We start from the raw sequence: 22,530 nt of genomic DNA, 5'->3' as shown, positions 1-22,530 counted from the left end.
AAATGTGTGTCAGTCTTAAAGCCACATTAGGACTACAAAACCCAATATTGACCAGTCCTGAAGACCAAACTGTTGGACCAATCATCTTGATACCAGAAACTACATGACCACATGTAGTTCTCGTCTCCTACTGCTATTACTTCATGTGACACAACACACATACTAGCCTATGAGGGAAAGTCATAATACTTCTACAAATTCAATGTCTCAAATACAATACAGACATTGTACCTCAATTATGTTTTTTTGGATGAAAATATATTACTTGGAGTCCTATGATAGTGTGTAATACCAAGTCTGCTTTCTCATTATAAGAAATATTTGTTATTATTATTTTCCAGCTGTAAATAGTCCTTCCTACTTTGATCTCAGTGAAACCTAAGAAGGCGGGACTGCCATAGACAGTGGCGAAGATATGAAACTGAAAGTAATCCACATACAGTTCTTTCCTTGGAAACATAAAAAAAAAAAATGTAAACCAAGTATTCATTAATGTTAATGGAAATCTGAAAAAACACACACAAAGAGTCCTTCACAGAAGACTCAAGAGTCAAAATGTGAATAACAGATTACTTGATATGAACTAGATTTGTCATGGATGGTTACACAAAGACCGAGATTCTTTGTTGTTGTTTCATAAGGTACTTATTAATTGCCAGGGGGGTATTCTAGAAAGCTGGTTTGCGACATAACCGGGTTAGTTAACTCTCCAGCTGACACACAATGTTGCAGCAACCTACTGGCAATGTTGCTACAACGCTGGCTGTCAGATGAGGAGTTAACTTACCCGGGTATGTCGCATAACCTGCTTTCTGGAGTACCCCCCTGGTGTGTCACCTGTGTTGCTATTGTCTTGCACATTCCCTGTGTATTACTCCTTGAATTAACCTGTGTATTACCCCACATACCCCATATGTACTTATATGTTATGTTATGCCAGGTTTCTTTGGGTTGTCTTGTCCTAAGAATTTCAGTGCCCAGTCTGACCCTGTGTTGTTCTGTGCATCTGACAATAAAAGACTTGAACTTGGACTTGAACTTGAACATCCGGTACAACCCTGTGTTCAATAAAAAAAAATGTTTTACTGTATTATTTAATCTTGCCTGCTTAAACACCTCAATTTCTCAATAGGGATACATACAGTGAGGAAATGCACAGTAAAACATCAAAAAACGTAAATCCAATTTGTTTATGCAATGACAAATAGCAATGTTTAAATATCAGAGTTAAAAATGTGTACGTTTTATTTTTTTATCGCAGAGCATTAATTGGAGAACACACTTTCACATTTCTATAACCAGCCATATCAACATAAAGGTTTTTTACATTCATACATTTCCTTTCCCAACAAATCTAGACATTTCCAACAATTGAATTTTTATGTGAAATGAATTTGTGGGAATAAAACTGAATTTATGTAACATAAACTGACTAACACAGCTATGAGATTCTAGTATGTCTTTTAAGGGCAAACGAATAATGTAATTGTGTGAGCTAAATTGAAACAGCTTGTGTTTGTTCAGGGTATATATATATATCTTATAAGATAATTATAACACCAAAGGACAATATTAAATAATAATTCAAAAATAACATTATAAGAGATTAATTTAAAGCTGATACAACAATATAGGACATCTTTAGAAAAGAACTAAAGTGTTAAGAAAATGTAAAATCACTCTTTGAGTTATGCCTTTAGATATGCCTGCCCAGCCTCAACCAATAGCATGTCAGTATCTTCATCTTGTAGATGCTTACATGCTCCTTGGCCTACAGTATAGTACAGTAGTCCCAAAACCCTTGACTTTGAGGGGGATTGGGATTACTGCTCTGAAGGTTGTTAACAAATATACTGTTTTCAGTAATATAACCAGCTTGTTTCAGGAAGTCATCTAGAGATAAGTTACGAATAGCCATGAGCAGATCTCTGTTGATGCGATAGGTGTGGTCAGGATCAAACCTCTTTTGGTCTTCATGCTCCGTCACAAAGATTTTATGCACCTGCAGGCCTGGTTGCATGCTTATGATTATGCGATCCATGTTGTTGCCATCCTGGTAAGGACCGTAGTTCTTCCTGACGTAGGGAGGCAGAGAGCTGGATGCTGGAAGGTGCAGGTTGCCCACCTCAAAGTATTTGTAATTCTCTTCAGGTAGCAGCTTGATGCAGATGTTGTCATCACACTCCCGCCTGTTCAGGAAGTAATGGAAGCCAAAGATTCCATCCTTGGGATGGACCTTGACTACAATCTCATTGCTGTTAATCTTGATGTATTCGTTAGAAAACCAGTAGAGCAGCTGCAGCCCATGACGGGGTGAGGGACGGCCAAACCCAGACTGCTTCAGCTCTGCCATGTTGTTTAGAGTTTGAATCATTGTTCCTCCTAAAGAGAGAGACAAAGAGCAGATTATGTATGATCTATGTATTTGCATGCACAGGGATATTTTTTGGCAAGTGTATTGTGTGATGCAGTGGCTTGGAACCCAAGACAACTTTTCTTGCAAGACAATAGAGTTTACCTTACCATTGACTTTGACCTAGTAGTGGATAGCAACATGTATTTGATCATTGCTCTTGATAACAAACTGTAATCAACACATTTTACCCTATAAAAACTAATAGACGATATACAGTAGCCTATATTAAATGAAACTATTTGCATTTATACAATTTTTTTAATGTTTTGTAAATGTCTTGTGTGTAACTCGATAAGTGATTGGTATCAAAGTCATTGACATTCAAACTAATCAAAAGAAGATTTTGGGTATGGCCCACTAAATATTGTACCAGCAGTTTTTATGACAGGCTGGTGTATAGGGCCAGCTCCCACTGCAGGTTCTCCATTGAAATAACACAAACCATTAACACAAAATAAGATGTACAGTAATCATACTAGTGCTACAGTACATAATTCAGTGTCTCAAATTTCCATACCTTGATGTTGTCGTTTTGGATATAATTATTCTCTTCTGGTGATCGGTACAATACTACACAACCAATCCTGCCTTCTCTTGTTGTTTATTGTGAATATATGAGATGTAGAATGAGAATTGTCCAGCTATGAATCATCCATCCAAGTTTTATATTTTTATACCACAGAGGGCGGGACTACTATGGACAATGTTGAGGAAATGAAACTTAAGACTTGTTCAGCTAGAGAGTCCTCTAGGAAATAAACAAAATACATAAAAAGAGAGAGAGGGTGATCTATAAAGACACAGATTTGATAAAATAACAGGTAGCAAACCTCTATCTTAAATTAAGAATGCACTTAATAGTCATAGATAAACTAGATGAGTCAAACACAAGTTTGACTCTTTTACCTTGTCACCGTTACTCTCCCAAATATGAGCAGCATTTCAATGTCCACCAGAGGGCAGCATATGACTGCAGCTGGATGTTATTTGGTTATTTTATTGGCCTCTAAGGGGTTTGTATGGAATTTGTCGATATTTGAATACACCATAAGGACTTTAAATGTGCCAGAGTGCTACTATGAGTACAGATAACATCCTGCCCACAGCTGAGATAGAGACCATCCTGGTGAAGTCCAGGAAGTTGTCATCATGGTTTTTGGCCTGTTGTCCTTTTCTCCTCCGAACAACTAATCTGCTGTACTTACCATTGCCACTATGTAGGCTTCTATCCAAATCTCACTCCATATTAGTGGACCTTTTCTCCGCCAAGACCATCCCACCACGAAAACCCCTGATTTCATGTTCAAAATGAATTCTGAATGGCCCACAAGTCAAAATTCTGTATAGTTGGCTACAAGTTTCTTTCCACAAACAGTCACTGTTGGGGCCTATGAGTGTGTGTTTGTGTGTGCCAAAGTCAGTCGGCATTAAAATCAAGGAGATGTTTTCTGCTGTCACCGCAGGCTGATTGAGTGGTTCATACATGCCATCATCACAAGTAGCCACCAAGGAGGGGATGTTGAACACCAATAATATTGTATGTGGGTGAGAGGAACACAGAATTTCAAAAAGAAAAATGGTGTCTGTGTGTTTCTAATAAAAGGGAGTCAGCCCTGACTCCTGCTGTTTGCTTTGTTCATTAAGACAAGATGAGCAGATGGCTGCTGGTCTGCTTTTCTTTACACACACGAGCACACACACACACTTTATCTTTGCTTGTCACTCCTACTTTATCCTTCCATTATCCTTTCCTTGGCACAATGCTGAGATGGATAAGTCGAGATGGATGTGTGTGATGGAAAGAGGGAGTGTGTGGGTGTGTGCTTGTGAGCGTATTTGTCCAGAGTTTCCAACAATGGTAGTCTGAAACACACCACCGAATCACTTGTCAGAGGAGGAGAAGAGGCGGGCGAAAAGAGAGTGGAAGAGAAGTGAGGAGAGGACAGGGGAGAAGGTCTCAAATAGAACGCTAAAGCTTCTGAAAGAAGATGAGAGAAAACAAGCGAGCTTCTGCCTTGTCAACATATTCTACAGAGGACAGCTTAGTGGTCGCTGCCACTCCTGCCTCCTCATCAATATCTCCATACGTGCTGTGTTTGAGAAACCAGGAACCAATCAATGGTCTGATCCTTGCACCAATCCCTTCACTCCGCTTGCTCACGCAGCAAGCACAAAGCCCTGACTCTCTCGCTGATGAGAATGCAAAACACTGTCCACCCCTGTCTAATCTATCCAGTCGGCTGGATTCATACAAATCTTCTAGATCCTCACAGCTAAAACCATCCACGGAACGTTCCGAGACGTTCTAAGGCCAGAAGATGAGAGATGAGATGACCCTTGTGACATTAACACAGAGAAAGACACAGCCTGTTCTTGCAACACATGCATCATCAGCGTCGCGACATCTTTTATCCGGGAAAGAGCGAACAGAACGACTTGGGAGGCGTGAGGAGATAGAAAACGTTTGTATTGTTTGATCTAGCAGATCTACTCCATCCAATAATACACAAGACGTTATGTACACACACTGTAACCCTGGCCACCACATTCCTCTGCCCTGGATTTACATAGTTACCCTTCAAAGGAACATAACAATAATATTTAATAGTAATAATAACAATTGTAGTAATAACAGTAATAATCATCATCATCACACAGTTGGAGAAACTGAAGTTGGAGAAAACAATTCTGGACTTGCAGGGTTGGTGTCACCAATATTTGGTCCATGTGACTTCCTGTCTTGTCCTGTTTGACACTGACATATGGGGACAGAGAGGGAGTGTGAATCGTTGCTTTGGTGTGTCTGTCTCCCGGTGAGATAGCAGTCTGGTGCCCGAATCTAGAGAGCCACCAGACCTGTCACTGTGCTACCCCCGGGGCTCAAACCAATCACAGACATGGTTAAAATAGTATTTTCAAATGATTTCAAATACGTTCATAATTCATTTAAGAGTGACTGGAGGGGAGGGTGGGCTATCATTAGAGTGGGGTTACACAAATCAAGTATTTGATTCCATATTTGCAAATTGTATTTGACACTGGTTTGGTGGCCATCTCCCTGTGTGACAGTTCGGGGTCAGACGTCCAATCAGCAGCCGGAGTCTGGGATCACCTGCAAGACCGTCTCCACACCAGTCTCCATGGAGATGTGTCAGTACATGACCGTGGTCTTCAGGAAGAGACGACCATCTGTGGAACAGGTAGAACACACACACATAATACACAGACACATAAATACACCATTAGCTAAGGAGACACAGTCCGGCCTTCAACTAATAGTGTTCCCACAGCACAACCACAACAGAACACAAAGATAATATGCAGGTTTGCCTCTTGTGTAAACAGCATTAGTTAGCTTCATATCAGGAGGCAGGTCTCATATAGCAGTGCAGATTATTGTTCTGACAGTGTCATCCTGCCTCTGCAGGTTCACTGTCCAGGAGGCTGTCCTCAACACTAGCACTTTGCAGAGATTGATCACTGCATGTAAATTATGTAAATGACGTCCATGCAAATACATCACAGAGACAATTAAGGCGCTCGTTAATTACAATGGCGACGGTCTCTCTATGCTTCACTGACATTCAATTAAAGCTGCCTTCTAAAGGGTTCGTTTGATCCGTCAACAGGGGAAGCCCCAGTCACTGTCCCATAGGACCGCATGGACAGCCAGCGCTGGTGAGGGCTGCTGCCATTCTCACTTAGCTGTGATGGAGATCAGCTTCACTCAGAGCCCACACATAGACGAACGGTGGACACATAATGTTATGTCAGAACGTCACTCTGCATTTGGGAGACCTACAGTCAGGCTTCATAGCTGTCTGTCTCCAAGCCTCTGACAAGAACTGGTCACAGTTTGGAGGGAACTCCCAGACCATGATGTCAGCAAACAGGAAACAGGAAGTGGTCAATCAAAGTGTTGTCCTGTACCTTGCATCGTGGGCTTGGTGTCCGTCCTGAGGTTGTCGTGGTTACTGTTGTCTTCCTGTCCCATCATGTCTATGGGTACAGAAGATAATGATGACGGACGAGCGGAAGTCTGCTGATTAATTACTCATTAATTAAGAATCTTAATTGGTGCTTAACGAGCTGCATTATCAGCCAAGCTTCCAGAGGATTGGCTGTCATACCTCTAAGCATGCTGGTGTTAGCACTCCAAAGAGACAAGCTGGGGAACAGTATATGTGTGTGTGTGTGTGTTTGTGTGCACTCAGCTGTAGTTTGTGTGTATGTGTGTACCAAGTTGTCGTTTGTGTTTTTGTGTGTAACTAACTTTGATCTATGTGTACCATGTTGTTGTTGTGTTTATGTGTGTACTGTGCTGATGTGTGTGTACTGAGCTGTTGTTTGTGTGTATGTGTGTACTGCAGCATGTGTGTACCATGTTGTTGTGTGTGTGTGTGTGTGTGTGTGTGTTAGTGTGGAGTGGTGGATGGTACCATGTTGCTGTGTGAGGCCGTCTATGCCTCCAGTGTGCTGTAGGGTCTGCTCAGCCTGGTCCCTCAGCTTGGTCTCCACCTCCAGGGCCTCCTGCAGCCTCCTCTTGGTCTTCTTCTCCTTCTTCAGACGCTTCTGGATCAAGACTGACCCAGGGAGGACCACAGGAGAACATAGAAGAACATGTGAGGACCACATGAGAACACAGGAGAACAGGGGAACACAGGAGAACACAGGAGGATATAGGAAGACCACAGGAGAAAACAGGAAAACACATGACAACATCATCAACGTCATGTCAGCATTAAGAACTAAATGGTAGAACAACATCAAGCTTATACCCATCTACTCTTTCCCCTGATAAATTATGGGTAATGTAGTTCTACCCATGATGGTTACTGGCTAATGTAGTCCTACCTCTGCTCCTCTGCTCCATGTCCAGCTGTCTCTCCAGGGTCTCTCGGAGCTCCCTCTCCCTGTACAGCTCCATCTTCAGCTCGGAGCGCTCCAGCTGCACCTGCTTCTCCTGCGCCCGTGCGTTGTCGATGGCAACTTTCAGCAGGCCCTGCTTGGAGGCACACAAGCACGCCCCAACCTCGAGGTCAGACTGACGGGGGTCGCTCAGAGAGACAAACATCCAGGCCTACAGACAACCTTCAGGGAAAACTGACAGAAAGATTCCGGCACCTTCCACTCATACACGCGCAGGACAACTGACAAACAGAATACACACAGAAACAGGAGTTGAGCCCCACCTGTATGTTGGTGAGGAGGGTTTCTATGGAGGACAGACCCTCGGGGTAGAGGAAGGGGCCTCGGTACCCAGAATCAAGCTTATGTCCAGGGAGAGACACACGGTCACAACCCCCTCTGTCCCTGGAGCCAGGGGGAACCAGAGGCACCTCACCTGGATGGGGAAGAAGAAGGTGGAGGCATTAGATAAAAGGCTGATATATGTACAGAAAGAAATGTTAATTTAACTCACGGTTTGTTCATTAGACTCGCATTAGATTTACATTTAGTCATTTAGCAGACGCTCTTATCCAGAGCGACTTACAGTAAGTACAGGGACATTCCCCCGAGGCAAGTAGGGTGCAGTGCCTTGCCCAAGGACACAACGTCATTTGGCAGAGCCGGGGATCGAACCAGCAACCCTCTGATTACTAGCCTGATTCCCTAACCGCTCAGCCACCTGACTCCCTAGACGGACATATATAAATACTCATGGTGTCTATGAATACTTTTAAGTGTCGCTTTACAGGTAAAGCCAACGTAGAACATGCAGAGGTGTACAGGGGTGGATTGAACCAGTGTTCCATTAGGATGTGGCACTCGCACACTAATCACACACCAACCACCCACCCACTCACACGCACAAATCTGTTTGTTTTTTTACTTCACTTCGCTGACTGGCGCACTTTCTCTCCAGCCTGCAACCCTCACCAAGCCCCCCCACACACCCCTCACACCCACCCCAATCCCCTGCCTGACAGTGAAAGGACTGTCACATTCAAGGTGTTTCAGAGATGAAAAGCACACCTCAACCTCTCCTCCGTTTCTCTCTCTCCCCCTCTTTGTCTCTCCACATGCACCTCCCTGTCCACTGCCCCCTCTCTCTCTATCTCTTTACTATCCTTTACTCCTTCCTCTTCTCTTTCATCTCTCCATCCTGGACACATATCTCCGTAGAGGAGAGGGTAATTAGTAAGCTGGCAGTGTCAGTGCTGGGTAGCCAACTGCCCCCCTGTGGCCCATAGACACACACACACACACACACACTTAACTGCAGAGTCAGCGCTCGCTGCACCCTGAATGTGACTGATCCTTTATTGAGTTACTCGTCTCTCTGTGAGATCACACACACACACACGTCTTCTCTCTCTCTGATTGGCCTGTCTGCAGCTCCTTTCATCCTTTACACATCTCCCTCAACCAAGGTCACCGTCTGTTTCTCTCTTTCATTCCATCCTTTTCACCCTCTTCCCTTCTTTTCTCTTGTTGTTGGCCCCTTCAGGCTAATGAACTTCACCGTGAGAAGCCTCTGACAGTCAGTGGAGGGAGGGAGGGAGGGAGGGAGGGCAAGGGACTGATAGAAGGAAGGACAGTATAGTGCTTACTCTGGATGAATGTGATAGAAGTCTCAGAGATGGCTTCTGATCTTTCAGCCTACAATCCTCGGCTGAGGCTCTCCCTCTCTTCCATACACACACACACACATCCACACTCAAGCACATACACACACAAACAAACACACACACACACACACACAGAGACATCCACAGACACACTCACACACACAGACATTCAGCAACACATACACACATTCAAACATCCACATACACACACACGTACATAAAACCACAGATACATACACATACATCCACCCACACACACACACATACTGTACACATACACACACACCAACTGAGTGATTGGTTCAATGACAGACCGGTGGCGGAATGTCTGACGTCTGGCTAAGCCCAGACTTGACAGGTGTTTTTCATTCAAATAGGAACTAGAAATACGGAACAATGGATCTCTCCTGCATCCTCTCTCTTTTTTCTCACTCACTCCCTCCCCCTCCTCTCTTTCTCTGTCGCTCCATCCTCTCCTACCCCCTCCCTCTCTCCCTACCTTCCTCCCTTCATCCCGGTGTGTAAATGATGCTGACTGCTTGTCCTTGAAGAGTCCTCATTAAGCTAATGCAAAGCTTCATAACAGGGAAACCAAACAACTGACGCAGAGAGCGCGCACACACACACAAGCACACGCAAGTACACACACACAGCCTGGGAGGTGGTCATTATGGAGAGTACCTGGCTGTGAGAGAGCGAGAGGCGAGAGAGCTCCAGTTCATTAAGTCATGCTCAGCAAATCGCTAACTAATTTAACCCTGCCTCCCGCCTCCGCACCCTAATGACTTGTTCAGGGAAGTATTTGTCTTCTTCTGTGGTTCCCGCTCGAACACAGACCTCCAGCCGAGGGAGGAAAGGAGGAGGGAGGGTCTGCATTCTGATCAACTCATTAGAACCTCCTTCTCTCACTTCATCTCTCTCTTTCTCCACCTTTCCTCTCGGTCTCTTCCTTTTCTTTCCATCTCTTTCTCTCTCTCTGTTTTTCCCTAACCCTCTCCATTTCTGATACCTCTGTCTCCTAGGCTCCGCTTGCCATTGGAGTCTACGGTTGGTGTGGTGATCGTCGCTACGTCAGCCTCCTTCGGCCCTGGCAACGCACTGGGGGAGTGGCCTAACAGGGCGTGGCTTGACAGCATGCCGTTCTGGTGCACATCTGGAAGGAGGAGGACAGATGAATGGAGGAGAGGAGAGAAGAGGAGGGGAGGAAGACAGGAGAGGAGGGGAGGGGAGGAATACAGGAGAGGAGAGGAGGGGAAGGGAGGGGAGGAAGACAGGAGAGGAGGGGAAGGGAGGAAGACAGGAGAGGAGAGGAGGGGAGGGGAGGAAGACAGGAGAGGAGAGGAGGGGAAGGGAAGGGAAGGGAGGAAGACAGGAGAGGAGGGGAGGAAGACAGGAGAGGAGAGGAGGGGAGGGGAGGAAGACAGGAGAGGAGAGGAGGGGAGAGGAGGGGAAGGGAGGAAGACAGGAGAGGAGGGGAGGAAGACAGGAGAGGAGAGGAGGGGAGGGGAGGAAGACAGGAGAGGAGAGGAGGGGAAGGGAGGGGAGGAAGACAGGAGAGGAGGGGAGGGGAGGAAGACAGGAGAGGAGAGGAGGGGAGGGGAGAGGAGGGGAAGGGAGGAAGACAGGAGAGGAGGGGAGGAAGACAGGAGAGGAGAGGAAGGGAAGGGAGGAAGACAGGAGAGGAGAGGAGGGGAAGGGAGTGGAGGAGGACAGGAGAGGAGAGGAGGGGAAGGGAGGAAGACAGGAGAGGAGGGGAGGAGGACAGTACATACGTGTTCTGTCTGCAGGATGTTCTGTGTGTGCGGGGGAGCTGGACACACTACTGGAGGACATATGACTACCTGACCTCCGACCTTCATCCAGGGATGCTGAGGGGGAGGGGCTGTCACGCACCCTCTCCTGACAAACATCAACAAATAACAACAACACCACTGTAAATTCCCTCCGTTTATCATATTTTAACATCTTACAGTTGCTACATGTCTGAACAGAAGCCCAGATAAAGTCCCCAGACCCAGATGAAGACAAGCCCTTCATCTCTCTCTATCCCTCCATCCTTCCATCTCTTCAGTTCTACCATCCCGCTCTCAATCTCTCCAGTCTAGTCTCTAAAACTGGTAGTGGCAGGATATGATGTAAGAACCTGCTTCCTGTATGACGAGTGGCATACCTTGATGACGGAGGTGGCCAGCCTTGAGGCGGCATGGTTAAGGGTGCGGTTGTGGGTGGAACTCGCCATGCTCGCCAGCGTGCTCAAGTGGTTCATCTGGCTCATGGCCATGGAGACAGAAGCGGGGGCAAGCCTGGCTGGTATCAGAGGATGTGACATCATCATGAAGGGCAGGTGGTCCAATCCTGTAGGAGGAGACAGGAAATAATGTAAGTTAAGCCCATGAAAACATTCTTAAACATCCTCCGAGAGACTGGAGAGTGGGAGGGAGGGCCATACATAGTGATTGGTATGTTGTTACAGAGTCAAATCAGAACATGCTGAAAACATAAACAGGGCTTGTTAGTGTTGTGGATCTAAGACGTGGTCAGAAGCACACAGCAGGCTTTAAACAGCTTTGCTGCTCTACTCTGGAGAGGATACACATATTTAACGTTCAATAAAACCAAACAATACCAGAAGAAGAAGCAGGAAGGAAGACGAAAGCAGAACTAATGATGATTCTGGTCCGGGGCCAGAAATGCATGCTGGGTAACAGCAATCTCAAAGGAAAATAAATAAATAAAATACTTGGAGTCAAATCTCCACTGTTGTCACAAATAATAAAACGTTTGGAAAACCAAACTAGTCCCTAAAGAAGAGAGGGATCAACAATGGAAGGAAGAATGGAAAATAAAAGAATAATTGATTAAGTGAAAAGAAGAAAGAAGCTGTAACTGAATTAGCTAGATGAGACATATGGGCTGTGTTTTGTTCAGTTTGACAAATGTCTACGATTGGCTTCATTCTTTCACCAAGAGCCTCTCTGATTGGCTTACTCTCTCTGCCAGAGCCCCTTTGATTGGCCACCAGCCAGAGCAGAAGACCAAACAGAAGGTTTCCTCCTCAATGAACAGATGCTGCCCAGAGTAATGTATTACAGAGTCCAGTAATGAAGTTATCTCCCTCTCCCCCCATTTTCCTCACACAACTTTCTCTCTCTCCTTCCGCTTTTCACCTCTCTCTCTTTCTGCCACTCTCTTTCTCCCCTTCTCACACTCTCTCTCTCTCTCTCTCGTTCTCTCCCACAGGTGTAAAATACTCAGTAGAAACTGCTGTGCCAAAGTATTTTGTGAGCGAACAAGTGTGTGTGTGTGTGTGTGTGTGTGTGTGTGTGTAGGGGGTTGTGCGTGTGTGTTTGTGCGCATGTGTGCGTAGCGTGTTTAGTCTCAGCATGTCTTTGTAGTGGTCAGACACACTGTAGCAATTTAGACAGTGTGGAAGCAGCCAGACAAGGCTGTATGTGTTTACCCTACAACCCTGTCATTAACAGGGGTGATTAACGTTTAACGGTTTTATCCCTCACGGTAATGACACCAACAAACAGCACCCAGATGGTGGGTGGCGCCCTGGGGTGGGAGGGGCCACATATGTGAGGGTTTACGGACATGAGGAGAACACACACACACCCCCATTTAAGAGATGTGGGTGAGAATGAAGGCAGAGGTGGGAAGAGACACTGCTGCAAGACAAATGACTTTTCCTCTGCTGATTACAGGAGACAATAAAAAAGACCATTTACGCACATGCATACACACACGCACACAAACATTCACCACACACACACGCACACAAACATTCACCCCACACATTAATCATAGATAACATTTCTTCACTGCCATTGTAATGCTGTCCCACACATCATGTCTGATCTTCTCTCTTGAAAGGTCACGCTATCGTTTATACCAATTAAACCTGACAGTGGGGCACACACACACACAGTCACAAACACATACTGTCACAACACACACGCACATACACCGCTAACTGTACATCATATTGAATGCAGACAGCACAGGCTCTTCTGCCGTTGCACGTATCACTGTCCACATACTGTATAAATGTTTAAATCATACATAATTATGTGTGTGTGTGTGTGCATGTGTTCTGCTGTGTGCTGGTTGTGTATTCCAGACAGGTCTTCATAAACCCACTTATCTGTCTACACACACTGATGTGGTTTTAACCTGTCGATACACAGGAGGGAGGAGGTGGGGGGTGGGGGGGCCCGGGGTCGATCACAAACACCCTCATTTGCATCCCAGATAGTAAATTACAGAGAGGACTATTGATCTGATGCTACCTTCTCATCTCCCTCTCTTTCTCTTGCTCTCCCTTCCTGTCTCTCTCCATGTCCCCATCTATCTCTCTATGTCTCTCCACCTTGCTCTCTGACAGCCAGGTGAACATCTCTCTCTCTCTCTCTCTCTCTCAAGTCTCTCTCCTCCACACACCAACAGACCATATTTTCATCGCTGTAGTGGTAAATATTTCGTAAGGTTTAGTAGGTAACTGTATAATTGTGTTTCAAGAAACAAAAAACCTATAAAACCTAAATACATACCAAAAGAAAGCCATCAGATTTATTATTTAGAGGTTACTTTAATGTTACTTTGGCGTGTAGAGGAAATCTAAATACACCAGTAATGTTGTCACTTCCTGCTAATCAGGGCCTCGAGAGGGACTGCTGCCAACCATAGTCAACAGCTGTATCGTGTGTGCTTGTGTGTGTGACTGTGCGTGTGTTAGTGTGTGACTCACCAAGGTGGGTGTGATCTCCGTTCTCAGCGTCGGGGCCAGGCTGATGGTTGCCATGGTAACCTGCCATCACCTCCAGCTTGATCTTCTTCGCCTTCATGGCCTCAGCCAATGCTGCTGCTGTTAGACCTGGGGGGAGAGGAGGGGAGGTTACAGTTAGGGTTATGAAGGGGGGTTATAGTTAGGGTTAAGGGGGGGTATAGTTAGGGTTAAGGGGGGGTATAGTTAGGGTTGGGGTGGGGGGGTTACAGTTAGGGTTGGGAGTAGAGAGAGAGGATGAGGAAGGGCGGACGAGGGAAGGCGGAGAGAGGAGGAAGGGAGACAGCGAGGAAGAACAGAAAGACACAGATGGATCAATGAGAGCCCGATCGATTCCTTCCAGAGATTACAGGTAATAGCCGGTCGTCATAAGAACAACATCCATCAGCCATCTATCATTGTTTTCTAGGGCTGTCCTCATCTCCACACTCGGATACACACACACACAAACCTTACACTCAAACACACCGACACGCTCGCATACACTTACTCACACACACACACAGATGAACATTCACTTATACATGGACATGCACACATACACTTACACACACACAAATTCACTCATGCTCACACACGCAAGCGCGCACACACTCACATACACACGCACAGGCATGCATACACTCACACGGACACATGATCGCATACACTCACTCACTCACACATACAGCAGTACCTCTGTATGTTTATCTGATTAGAAACTCGCCCACTCATCCCTGTCGCCTGTCCATCTCTCAACATTCCCTCCCCCTTTTCTCTCTCAATTCTCCTCCATTCTCCTCCTCCCCTCCTTCTATTCTGACTAAAGGTCAGTTTCACAGTACAGGAGAGGTGGACGAGGAGGAAACACACCAAAGGCTTTCGCCTCCTTTTACTCCTGGGTAAAAGGAGTTCATTCACCTCTCGCTCCTTCTCAACCCCCTCTCCATCACGCCCCCTCCCTTCCATCACTCTGCCTTCTTGTGTTCTTTAGACAAGTCACATTGGTGTCTTGACCTCTCCACTGGTCTACAGATCTCAGTAACTGAGCCAATTCCCTGTCTGACACATTTACATTTAGTCATTTAGCAGACGCTCTTATCCAGAGCGACTTACAGTAAGTACAGGGACATTCCCCCAGAGGCAAGTAGGGTGAAGTGCCTTGCCCAAGGACACAACGTCATTTGGCACAGCCGGGAATCGAACTAGCAACCTTCGGATTACTAGCCAAATTCCCTAACCGCTCAGCCACCTGACTCCCCCACCTGACACACACACACACCTCTCTCCACAGCAGTTTTGAAACACAGAGAAGGGGCTTTCAGAAATGGCTTCTTAGCGGAGACTAAGCTGAGAAACAGAGAGAGAAGGACAGCTTTGAACCATGGAGTATACAGTCGTGGTGGCCATAAGTTTCGGCAATGACAAATGTTGTGTTTTGCAAAGTTTGCTGGTTCAGTATTTGAGGAAAATGTTTTTACATGTTTCTATAGAATACTGGAATACAATAAGGCACATTTCATATTTTTTAAAGCTTTTTTGAGGCGAACATTTTCTATATATGCAAATAGTCCCCTCTTTTACAGCAGTCAATCTGCTCTCAAAATCCAATCAGAATGATAGAGTGATTTCACCTGGCTAGAACTAGTTCACACTTTCCCCTGTGGTAAGCCCATATGACTTACTGAAATTATGTTAGCAGTCATTTTATGCCAAGGCCCAGCAACCTTTACAAACACAAAATGTATGTCGCTCCCAATACTTTTGGCCACGGCTGTAAACATCCACTTTACAAAATAGTGAAGAGGAGAGTAGACCAGAGGGGAGGATAAGAAAGTAGATAGAGATATTTTATTGTCTCACAACTGCCTATAAGGATCTGTATAAGGTAGGTACCTGTACCTACCTGTAGGGGGCATGATTCCTGCTGACATGAGCCCACTGACAGAGTGGGACAGGAGGTGGGCGCTGTCTGATGATGTTACACTCTGGGCCCTTTTGGGAGGACGACCTGGTCGAGAGCTGAAACGTCAAAGAAGAAGAGGGCGTCAGTGTTAACTCACTAATTCACTCACACTCACTCACTCAGTCATTCCAATTTTCATTCCTAAAGTGTGTGGAGACTAAACTGTTCCTCTTCCTGTCCTGAAACAGACTTACAGGAAGTTTCAGTTAAGACCTGAGTGAGAACAGTGTGTCACCTGATTGGCTGGCTGGTGAAATTGTTAAAGCAAACGTAATTTAAAACTCAATCTTTCAGACAAAGTGAGAATGAGAGAGATAGACACAGGGGCACGGGAGACAGCGATAGACAGAGAGAGAAAAGGAGAGACAGGAAAGAGAGAGAGAGAACAGGAGCCCACTTCCTCATCAGGGTGCCTTTCAGGACATTTAATTAAAAACTAATCCTGCTGTCATTAAGGCTCACATAAATTAAGCTGTCATTCACAAGATTTATGGATTCTCATTTGCATACTGCATAAAAAGTACCAATTAGTGAGCAATGAGTGGATCACATGCCTGGTAGGACATCTGGGGGGGGGGGGGGGGTTGAGTGGTGGTGGTGAGGACAACATGTGTCTTGTGGGAAGAGGGAAGACAGAGAGACAAAGAGAGAGGAAAAAGAAAGAAAGAAAGGAAGAAAGAATGAAAGAAAGACAGAGAGAGACCATGAATGTTGTGCAAAGCAGAGCAGCAGGTAATGTGTAATCTTGCTGACTGGCTGGCCAGGAGGGGTCAGGGGAAGGTGCCCCAGTCATCAGGTTGCACATGTCCACAGGAAGCAATAGCTGACTAACACTGTTAATGATCCTGTCCAACATCCCTCACTCTCTCTGCTCTGTGTTTGCGTCTGTGTGTGTTTACGTGAGTGTGTGTGGGTTAAAGGTCAACAATGGCTCAACATTCCAGAACTTACCAGGAATAGTCTAGACAGAGATGGACATGAACAAAATAGATGGGCAGAGACAGGAAGAGACAGAAGGAGTGAGGGAGAGGGAAAGAAAGGGGGGGAAGAGAAAAGAGGGGTGGAAGGAGGAAGGAGACGGCTGGGTGAGGGGGATAGAGAGATGAGGAAGAGGGGAAAGAGGGGGAAGGGAAAGAAGTATGGAGAAGGAGTGCACATGCGATGCCTTTTGATATAATGCGTCCATCAAATGCCAACACCACAGCAGTAAAAATAGCAGCGTCCTTCAGCACATTCATCACGCATGACAGACACACACACACACCTCACACACACACCTCAGTTAACACCCCACACTGTAGTCTGCCTGTCCTCCTTTAGTGTCCTGGATTCAGTGTAACCATGGTTACCATGGGGGGTCCAAGCGTCCAGGTTCTTGTGCACAGGCGTTGTAGACCTGTCACAAACAGAGAGTTCTATGTAGAACTCTGCAGAGGAATGCTGCTCTACACCCCTGTATAACAACCATCTGTAAAACTGGCTCTCCACAGAACCTCTTTTCAGATGAAACAGAGCCATTGTAGATGTCCAGCATCCTTTACCTGACTCCAAATAAGTTCTGCTAAGAATTTTGCCTCAAAAGCTTCTCTCTGGAACGGAAAGTTCTCGTATAGCAATGAAGGGTTCTACCGGAGTTAGCATGCTAGCTTTCTAAGGTCATGTTCACATTTGTCTCTTGTTCTCTTGGTTCTCTTAGTCCTCTTGGTCCGGACAAAAAAAGAAAAAGATACATTTAATCCTGGTTTGCTTAGCTTTCACACTGGCATTTTTAACACCGAAGCTAAACAAAAGGCATAAGGATTAGATCGCAACCTGATTGGACAGTGTTTATGGTTTGTTTGGAAGCGGACTGAGACCCACTCAGGCGGTCTCGGTCCGCTTGTTTGGTGTGCACCAAGGCTTGGATGGCAGCGTTCACACTTTTTCAAATGAACCGCACTAGCAGAGCAATCGCACTAGTTTGTTTTAATCTAACCAAACCTGCCAAGTGTGAACACGCCATAAGAGTGCAGGATCAGTTATCACAACGAGGTAAGAGTTCTCAACTCTCCTATTCTGAGATTGTGGATTGTAGTCACCACAGTGACAGTGTAACACACATAAACACACACACAAACACATGCACACACACACATACACAAATACACTCCTCTCTGGGCCTCTCTAACTGAGTACAAAGGCTGGGCTCTTGTGGAGTCAGCCCCCTTAATTAATTAGTGTTTACAAAACCCTCCCGCACTTCTGCCTGGTGATGATGAAACAGAGTTCCAAATGACCCACCAGGGTTGGAACACACACACACACACACACATTCAAGATGAAACACAGTAGTTAGTTTCCCTTCCCTTTCCACAACCACATTGTTTATTGACTCACACTAATTGATTGCCTTCCTCTGTGAGACTGTGTATAAGTGAATGTGTGTATGCGTGTGTGTGTGTGTGTGTTTGTGCGCTTCCATTTTTCCCAGAGTTAGTTCAGGGGGCTTAAAAGGAAAGAAGCAAAATGTTTCCAAATTGTCTTTGTGTGTGTAGGTGCGCACGTGCGTGTCTGTCTGTGTGTTACTGTATCCTTTCGATTACAACCCTGCTCTCTTCTAATCGGCTATATATACACTCCATCTCTCAGAAAACACACACACACGCACACACACATATCTTAATGTCCTGTGTGATTAAAGCACATCAATGCCCCACCCGGAGACACTCAGAGCAACAAGGGGCCGTGCTAATTGCGGCTCCCTATCCAACCTCTCACACACACACACTATCACACACACACACACTCTCTCACACACAGACCCACGCTATTAAGCTTGCAGTGGTTGTGGAGATGCTCCTAGCGGGGAGATAGATGAGGCTATAAAAGGCTGAAACATAAACACAGTGATGAGTGTTTAACAGAAGGCCCTGTTGCAGATTACAGCACAGGAGACCTTCTACTAATAATGTTAGTGTGTGTTCGATGGGGGTAGGGGGGATTAGGTGGGTGTGTGTATGTATGTGCATGTTTGTGAGTGCATACGTGTGTGTGTGTGTGTGTGTGTGTGTGTGTGTGCGTGTGTGCGTGTGTGTTTGTGTGTGTGCGTGTGTGTCAGAAGGCCATGGTTCCCTGAGGTGGAATTAATGAAAAACCTTCCATGGAAAAGTCATCAAGCTGAGCAATGCTAGAAAGGGAGGACGTGGGGAGTGTGTGTGTGTGTGTGTGTGTGTGTGTGTGTGTGTGTGTGTGTGTGTGTGTGTGTGTGTGTGTGTGTGTGTGTGTGTGTGTGTGTGTGTGTGTGTGTGGGAGAGCGGTGTGACCTCTTGTCTGAGACTTTAATTAAAATCTCACCCAGACGTCCTCCTTCACACCACAACTGTTTTTCCCAGGGTTCAAACATACACTCACACATGCCCGCACACACCCACACACACATGCGCCCACACACTCACAAATTCCCTATTCAATGTCTTCCTTTATTATGTTACACTAGGATTGACTGTAAGAAAGTGCTGAAAGCAAAACACAAAGTCTGTTCAATACTAAACAAACTAAACTAAACTAATAGTTGTGCAGCACGTGTATTTGGGAGAGTATTTGTAAGTGTGTGTGTGTGTTCCTCCCATGGTAATACCTGTTAATACGTAACACCTGTACAGCATACTTCTGTTAACTTTTCATGCTTCAGGCAGCAAACACTCACATACACGGATAATAATAATCCATATTATTAATAAAAAAATGTATGTGTGTTTTTATGTGAGAAAGATAATAATAGAAGGAGGGAGAGGTAGTAAGAGCGAGGTAAAGAGAAAGAGGTAAAGTAAAGGGTAAAGAGCGGGAGTGGTGGAGAGAGCTAGAGATAGAGAGGCAGAGGTTTACAACAACCATCAAAGAGGCCCTCACTAGAGCATCATATAACAAAGCCTCTGAACAGGACACACACACATCCTCCCCGCTCCAGATTCTGGAATGTGGCAGCAGGGATGTGAGACAGTATCAGTGAAAGAGATCGGATTCCTGAGATGATCAAACGCCAGTTAGTGTGTATACCCCAGGATTACACACAGGAAATGTAGAGGGGTGTGTGTGTGTGTGTGTGTGCAGGAAAGGTAGTGTGTGATCCGTCCACATTTAGGCTTAGGCCTGCCTCGGAGTGTGATGACATCATCAGCTTGGTGTTTCACCTTCTGCATCTGGGAAACAGATACCTGCTGTGTGTGTGTGTGTGTGTGTGTGAGTGAGTGTGCGCACGCGTGTGTGTGTAGAGGTTCCCATTATTGTATGACCCTTATCTTACGGCCCCCATGTTTTCTGTACTTGTGCGCGTGTGTTAGGAGAAGAATGGAGAGGGGGGGAAGTGTGCGTGTAAGAGGGACAGAGAGGGAGTGAGGGAAAGAGCAAAGGAGACAGACGGAGAGTGAAAGGTGGAGAGAAAGCAAGAGAGACGGGAATGGGAGAGAAGGGGATAAGGGGGAGAGAGAGGGGGGGGTAAAGAGGGAGAGGGAGAGGGAGAGGGAGAGGAAGAGAGAGAAGGAGTGGAAGGGAGGGAATGAGTATGAGAAAGAGGGAGAGGAAGAGAGAGAGAGAGGAAGAGAGAGGGAGAGAGACTTGAATCAGCCTGCCAGATGAAGAGGCCCTCTCTCTCTCCTCAGACATCAAAAGCAGCTGGGGGTCAGAGGTGAGTACCAGTATTCTCCTGTCCCTTCTCCCTCTCTTCTCAACATTTCCTGCTTGTTCAACTTCTTTCTTTCTCTTTAACCTTCATTTTTACACACACACCCACACACACACACAGTATATAACACAATTATACAACAACATCTCCGATACACACCCAAACACACACCCACAGCTCTTCTGATTGGTCAGTCTCTTGGCGGGACTAATAGATAACACAACACTTCCCCGAACTTTTTTTTCACACTTCTGAGAAGAAAAAGAAGCATTTAAATGATAATTGTATTTCTTTAAGAGCCTTGAAGTTCTAATTTGCTTCTGATTGGAAGATGAGTTTGATGAGTTTGTTGTGCTAACCATCTCAGATGAGATGAGACTTGTCACTGTCGGTCTCCCAGTGAGAGACAAAGAGCAGCTATTTACATAATCAAATCATAAATACCAAGGAAGAGGACGATCAAAATTCATTTGCACAATTATCTTCCACTCCTTGGGGCTAGACATTAATGTGATAAGGCTGGTAAGCTTCAACCTCAGAGAGCAGGAAAACTGCCTCTGATTTAAACTGACGCTTTGGGCCAAATGAAAATTAATTAATTCCTGTGAAGAATCAATTTCTCAGAGTGACAGTGAGACACTGTGGGTGTTTGGGAGTGTGTAGTAGAGAGAGAGTGAAAGAGAGAGAGACATGAGAGAGAGGACACGTAAGAGAGAGGTTGTAAGGAGGTTTCTAACAGAGCTGGTCAACTGGACCTGCTGTACACAACACTTTCCACCCGCCTCTGTTCATTCAGAGATTTGGTGTGATGCATGATTGACATGTTCGAATTGTTGGTACAGAACCGTCAGCAGACTAAACTGAGTGCGTCTGACATCATATAAAATGTTACACATTCATAATGTGTAACATTATGAATTCATAAGAAGGGCTCTAAGATACATTTCTCTCTCTCTCTATTTAATTCAACCGCCACCCCCTCCCCCAAAATCCACTCTTTCTTCACTCACCTTGCGTTGGTACAGTCGTTATAGAGCGTCTCAAGGTCTTTCCTGGAGATAAGTTTACACCGGTTCACCCCCGGTTGGATTGCCCCGAGCCCCCGGAGCACGCGGACCTGCTCCACGTTACACACCACCGGGGTGATGTCCAGCCGTTTGAGCTTGGTGTAGACCGTATGTAGCCCGCCAACCAGGTGCTTCAGAAACAGGTCGAAGGCCTGCGGTAAGCAAATTAGCTCAGTGTCCTTTACCGTGAAGGAGGCGAGTTTAGCGCCTTTCACCTCGACCATTTTACACTCGTTGTTCTGCGGAGTGTTTTCAACGGGCGACGGAGTCGCGTATACTGGCTTGCTGTGAGGCAGGACGCTAACTGGTGCGCCCGTTATATCGGTTGATAAAAGGTCCGTTCGAAACGGATGATGTCCGATGGCCGCGATGGACGGTGGGGGGGATGAGGAGGTAAAAGGGGTGGGTGGCGGAGAGTTAGCCGCCGGTGAAGTCGATATCAACGGCGGGTGAATGAGAGGAGTTGCGGGCATTAGTGGAGCAGGCGAGGTCATGGCCAAAAGTCTTTCACAGAACAAGTTTCAAAGTGTCTGAAGTCAAGAAGGCTTTTTAGAAGGTAGTCCTCTCCGATGCAGTGAAGAAATGTAGGTGTTCAGAAAAGCGTCTTTGATGTTCAATTCGGCGTTCTGCAAGGTTAATTATGTTTTGGGCTAAAGACGTAGTCCGTGCGTAATGGACACCTATACACTGTGTGGGACGCGCCTGCACTGCCTTGGATCGGATGCTGCTGTGACATTACAATGAAGAGGTGGAGCTAGTGAGTATTCTTGGAAAGAGAGAGAGAGAGAGAGAGAGAGAGAGAGAGAGAGAGAGAGAGAGAGAGAGAGAGAGAGAGAGAGAGAGAGACATCCCACACGTATATGACCTAAGAGGTTAGCCTTTTCCCTGCGCCCTGTCACTGAAATAGAACAACCATTTCAGAAACGATGGAAACCACACATTCTTAAAATGTTACAGAACAACTCCAAATATGTTTTTATTGACCCTTAAATCACACAGACAAATACACCCACAGCATCACATACATTTAAAACTGTAAATCTGGTGACTATCTGAACTTGTGAGCACACATCCTTGACATTAT

General features: G+C 45.7%; 2 protein-coding genes across 4 annotated transcripts; both read right to left on the bottom strand.

Moving 5' to 3' along the window:
* Nucleotides 1-1,105: 1,105 nt before the first annotated feature.
* On the bottom strand, nucleotides 1,106-3,082 carry LOC134007868 (uncharacterized). Its single transcript, XM_062447583.1, has 2 exons — nucleotides 2,934-3,082; nucleotides 1,106-2,382 (listed from the first exon to the last, which is right to left on the bottom strand). Exon 2 carries the CDS (start codon nucleotides 2,372-2,374, stop codon nucleotides 1,772-1,774), a length of 603 nt encoding a protein of 200 aa, XP_062303567.1. The 5' UTR covers nucleotides 2,375-2,382; nucleotides 2,934-3,082; the 3' UTR covers nucleotides 1,106-1,771.
* A 1,793-nt stretch (nucleotides 3,083-4,875) lies between these two features.
* dachc (dachshund c) lies at nucleotides 4,876-22,153 on the bottom strand. Of its 3 annotated transcripts, XM_062447444.1 has the most exons (12): nucleotides 21,390-22,153; nucleotides 15,660-15,775; nucleotides 13,739-13,864; nucleotides 11,159-11,343; nucleotides 10,761-10,887; nucleotides 9,998-10,141; nucleotides 7,609-7,760; nucleotides 7,271-7,421; nucleotides 6,856-6,999; nucleotides 6,347-6,415; nucleotides 5,529-5,605; nucleotides 4,876-5,171 (listed from the first exon to the last, which is right to left on the bottom strand). In XM_062447444.1, the coding sequence occupies exons 1-11, from the start codon at nucleotides 21,938-21,940 to the stop codon at nucleotides 5,568-5,570; spliced, it is 1,803 nt and encodes a 600-aa protein (XP_062303428.1). In that variant the 5' UTR covers nucleotides 21,941-22,153; the 3' UTR covers nucleotides 4,876-5,171; nucleotides 5,529-5,567. The 3 variants fall into 3 exon arrangements, with proteins under 3 accessions (XP_062303428.1, XP_062303427.1, XP_062303429.1); XM_062447443.1 differs by having other exon boundaries at nucleotides 4,876-5,605; XM_062447445.1 differs by having other exon boundaries at nucleotides 4,876-5,605; nucleotides 7,271-7,418.
* Between the last annotated feature and the right edge of the window lie 377 nt (nucleotides 22,154-22,530).

Source organism: Osmerus eperlanus, chromosome 21, assembly GCF_963692335.1.
Source record: "Osmerus eperlanus chromosome 21, fOsmEpe2.1, whole genome shotgun sequence".
In the NCBI taxonomy this organism is placed as follows: Eukaryota; Metazoa; Chordata; class Actinopteri; order Osmeriformes; family Osmeridae; genus Osmerus; species Osmerus eperlanus.
Note: the sequence above shows the minus strand (reverse complement) of the source record. Positions and strands in the feature narration are given on the sequence as shown.

Coding starts and splice junctions, on each gene's coding strand:
- LOC134007868 (XM_062447583.1), bottom strand. CDS start 2,374: ATGATTCAAACTCTAAACAACATGGCAGAGCTGAAGCAGTCTGGGTTT.
- dachc (XM_062447443.1), bottom strand. CDS start 21,940: ATGACCTCGCCTGCTCCACTAATGCCCGCAACTCCTCTCATTCACCCG. Junction 10,142..10,760: donor ACATCCTGCAGACAGAACAC/GTATGTACTGTC, acceptor TCCTCCTTCCAG/ATGTGCACCAGAACGGCATG. Junction 7,761..9,997: donor GCGGAGCCTAGGAGACAGAG/GTATCAGAAATG, acceptor TTCCCCATCCAG/GTGAGGTGCCTCTGGTTCCC.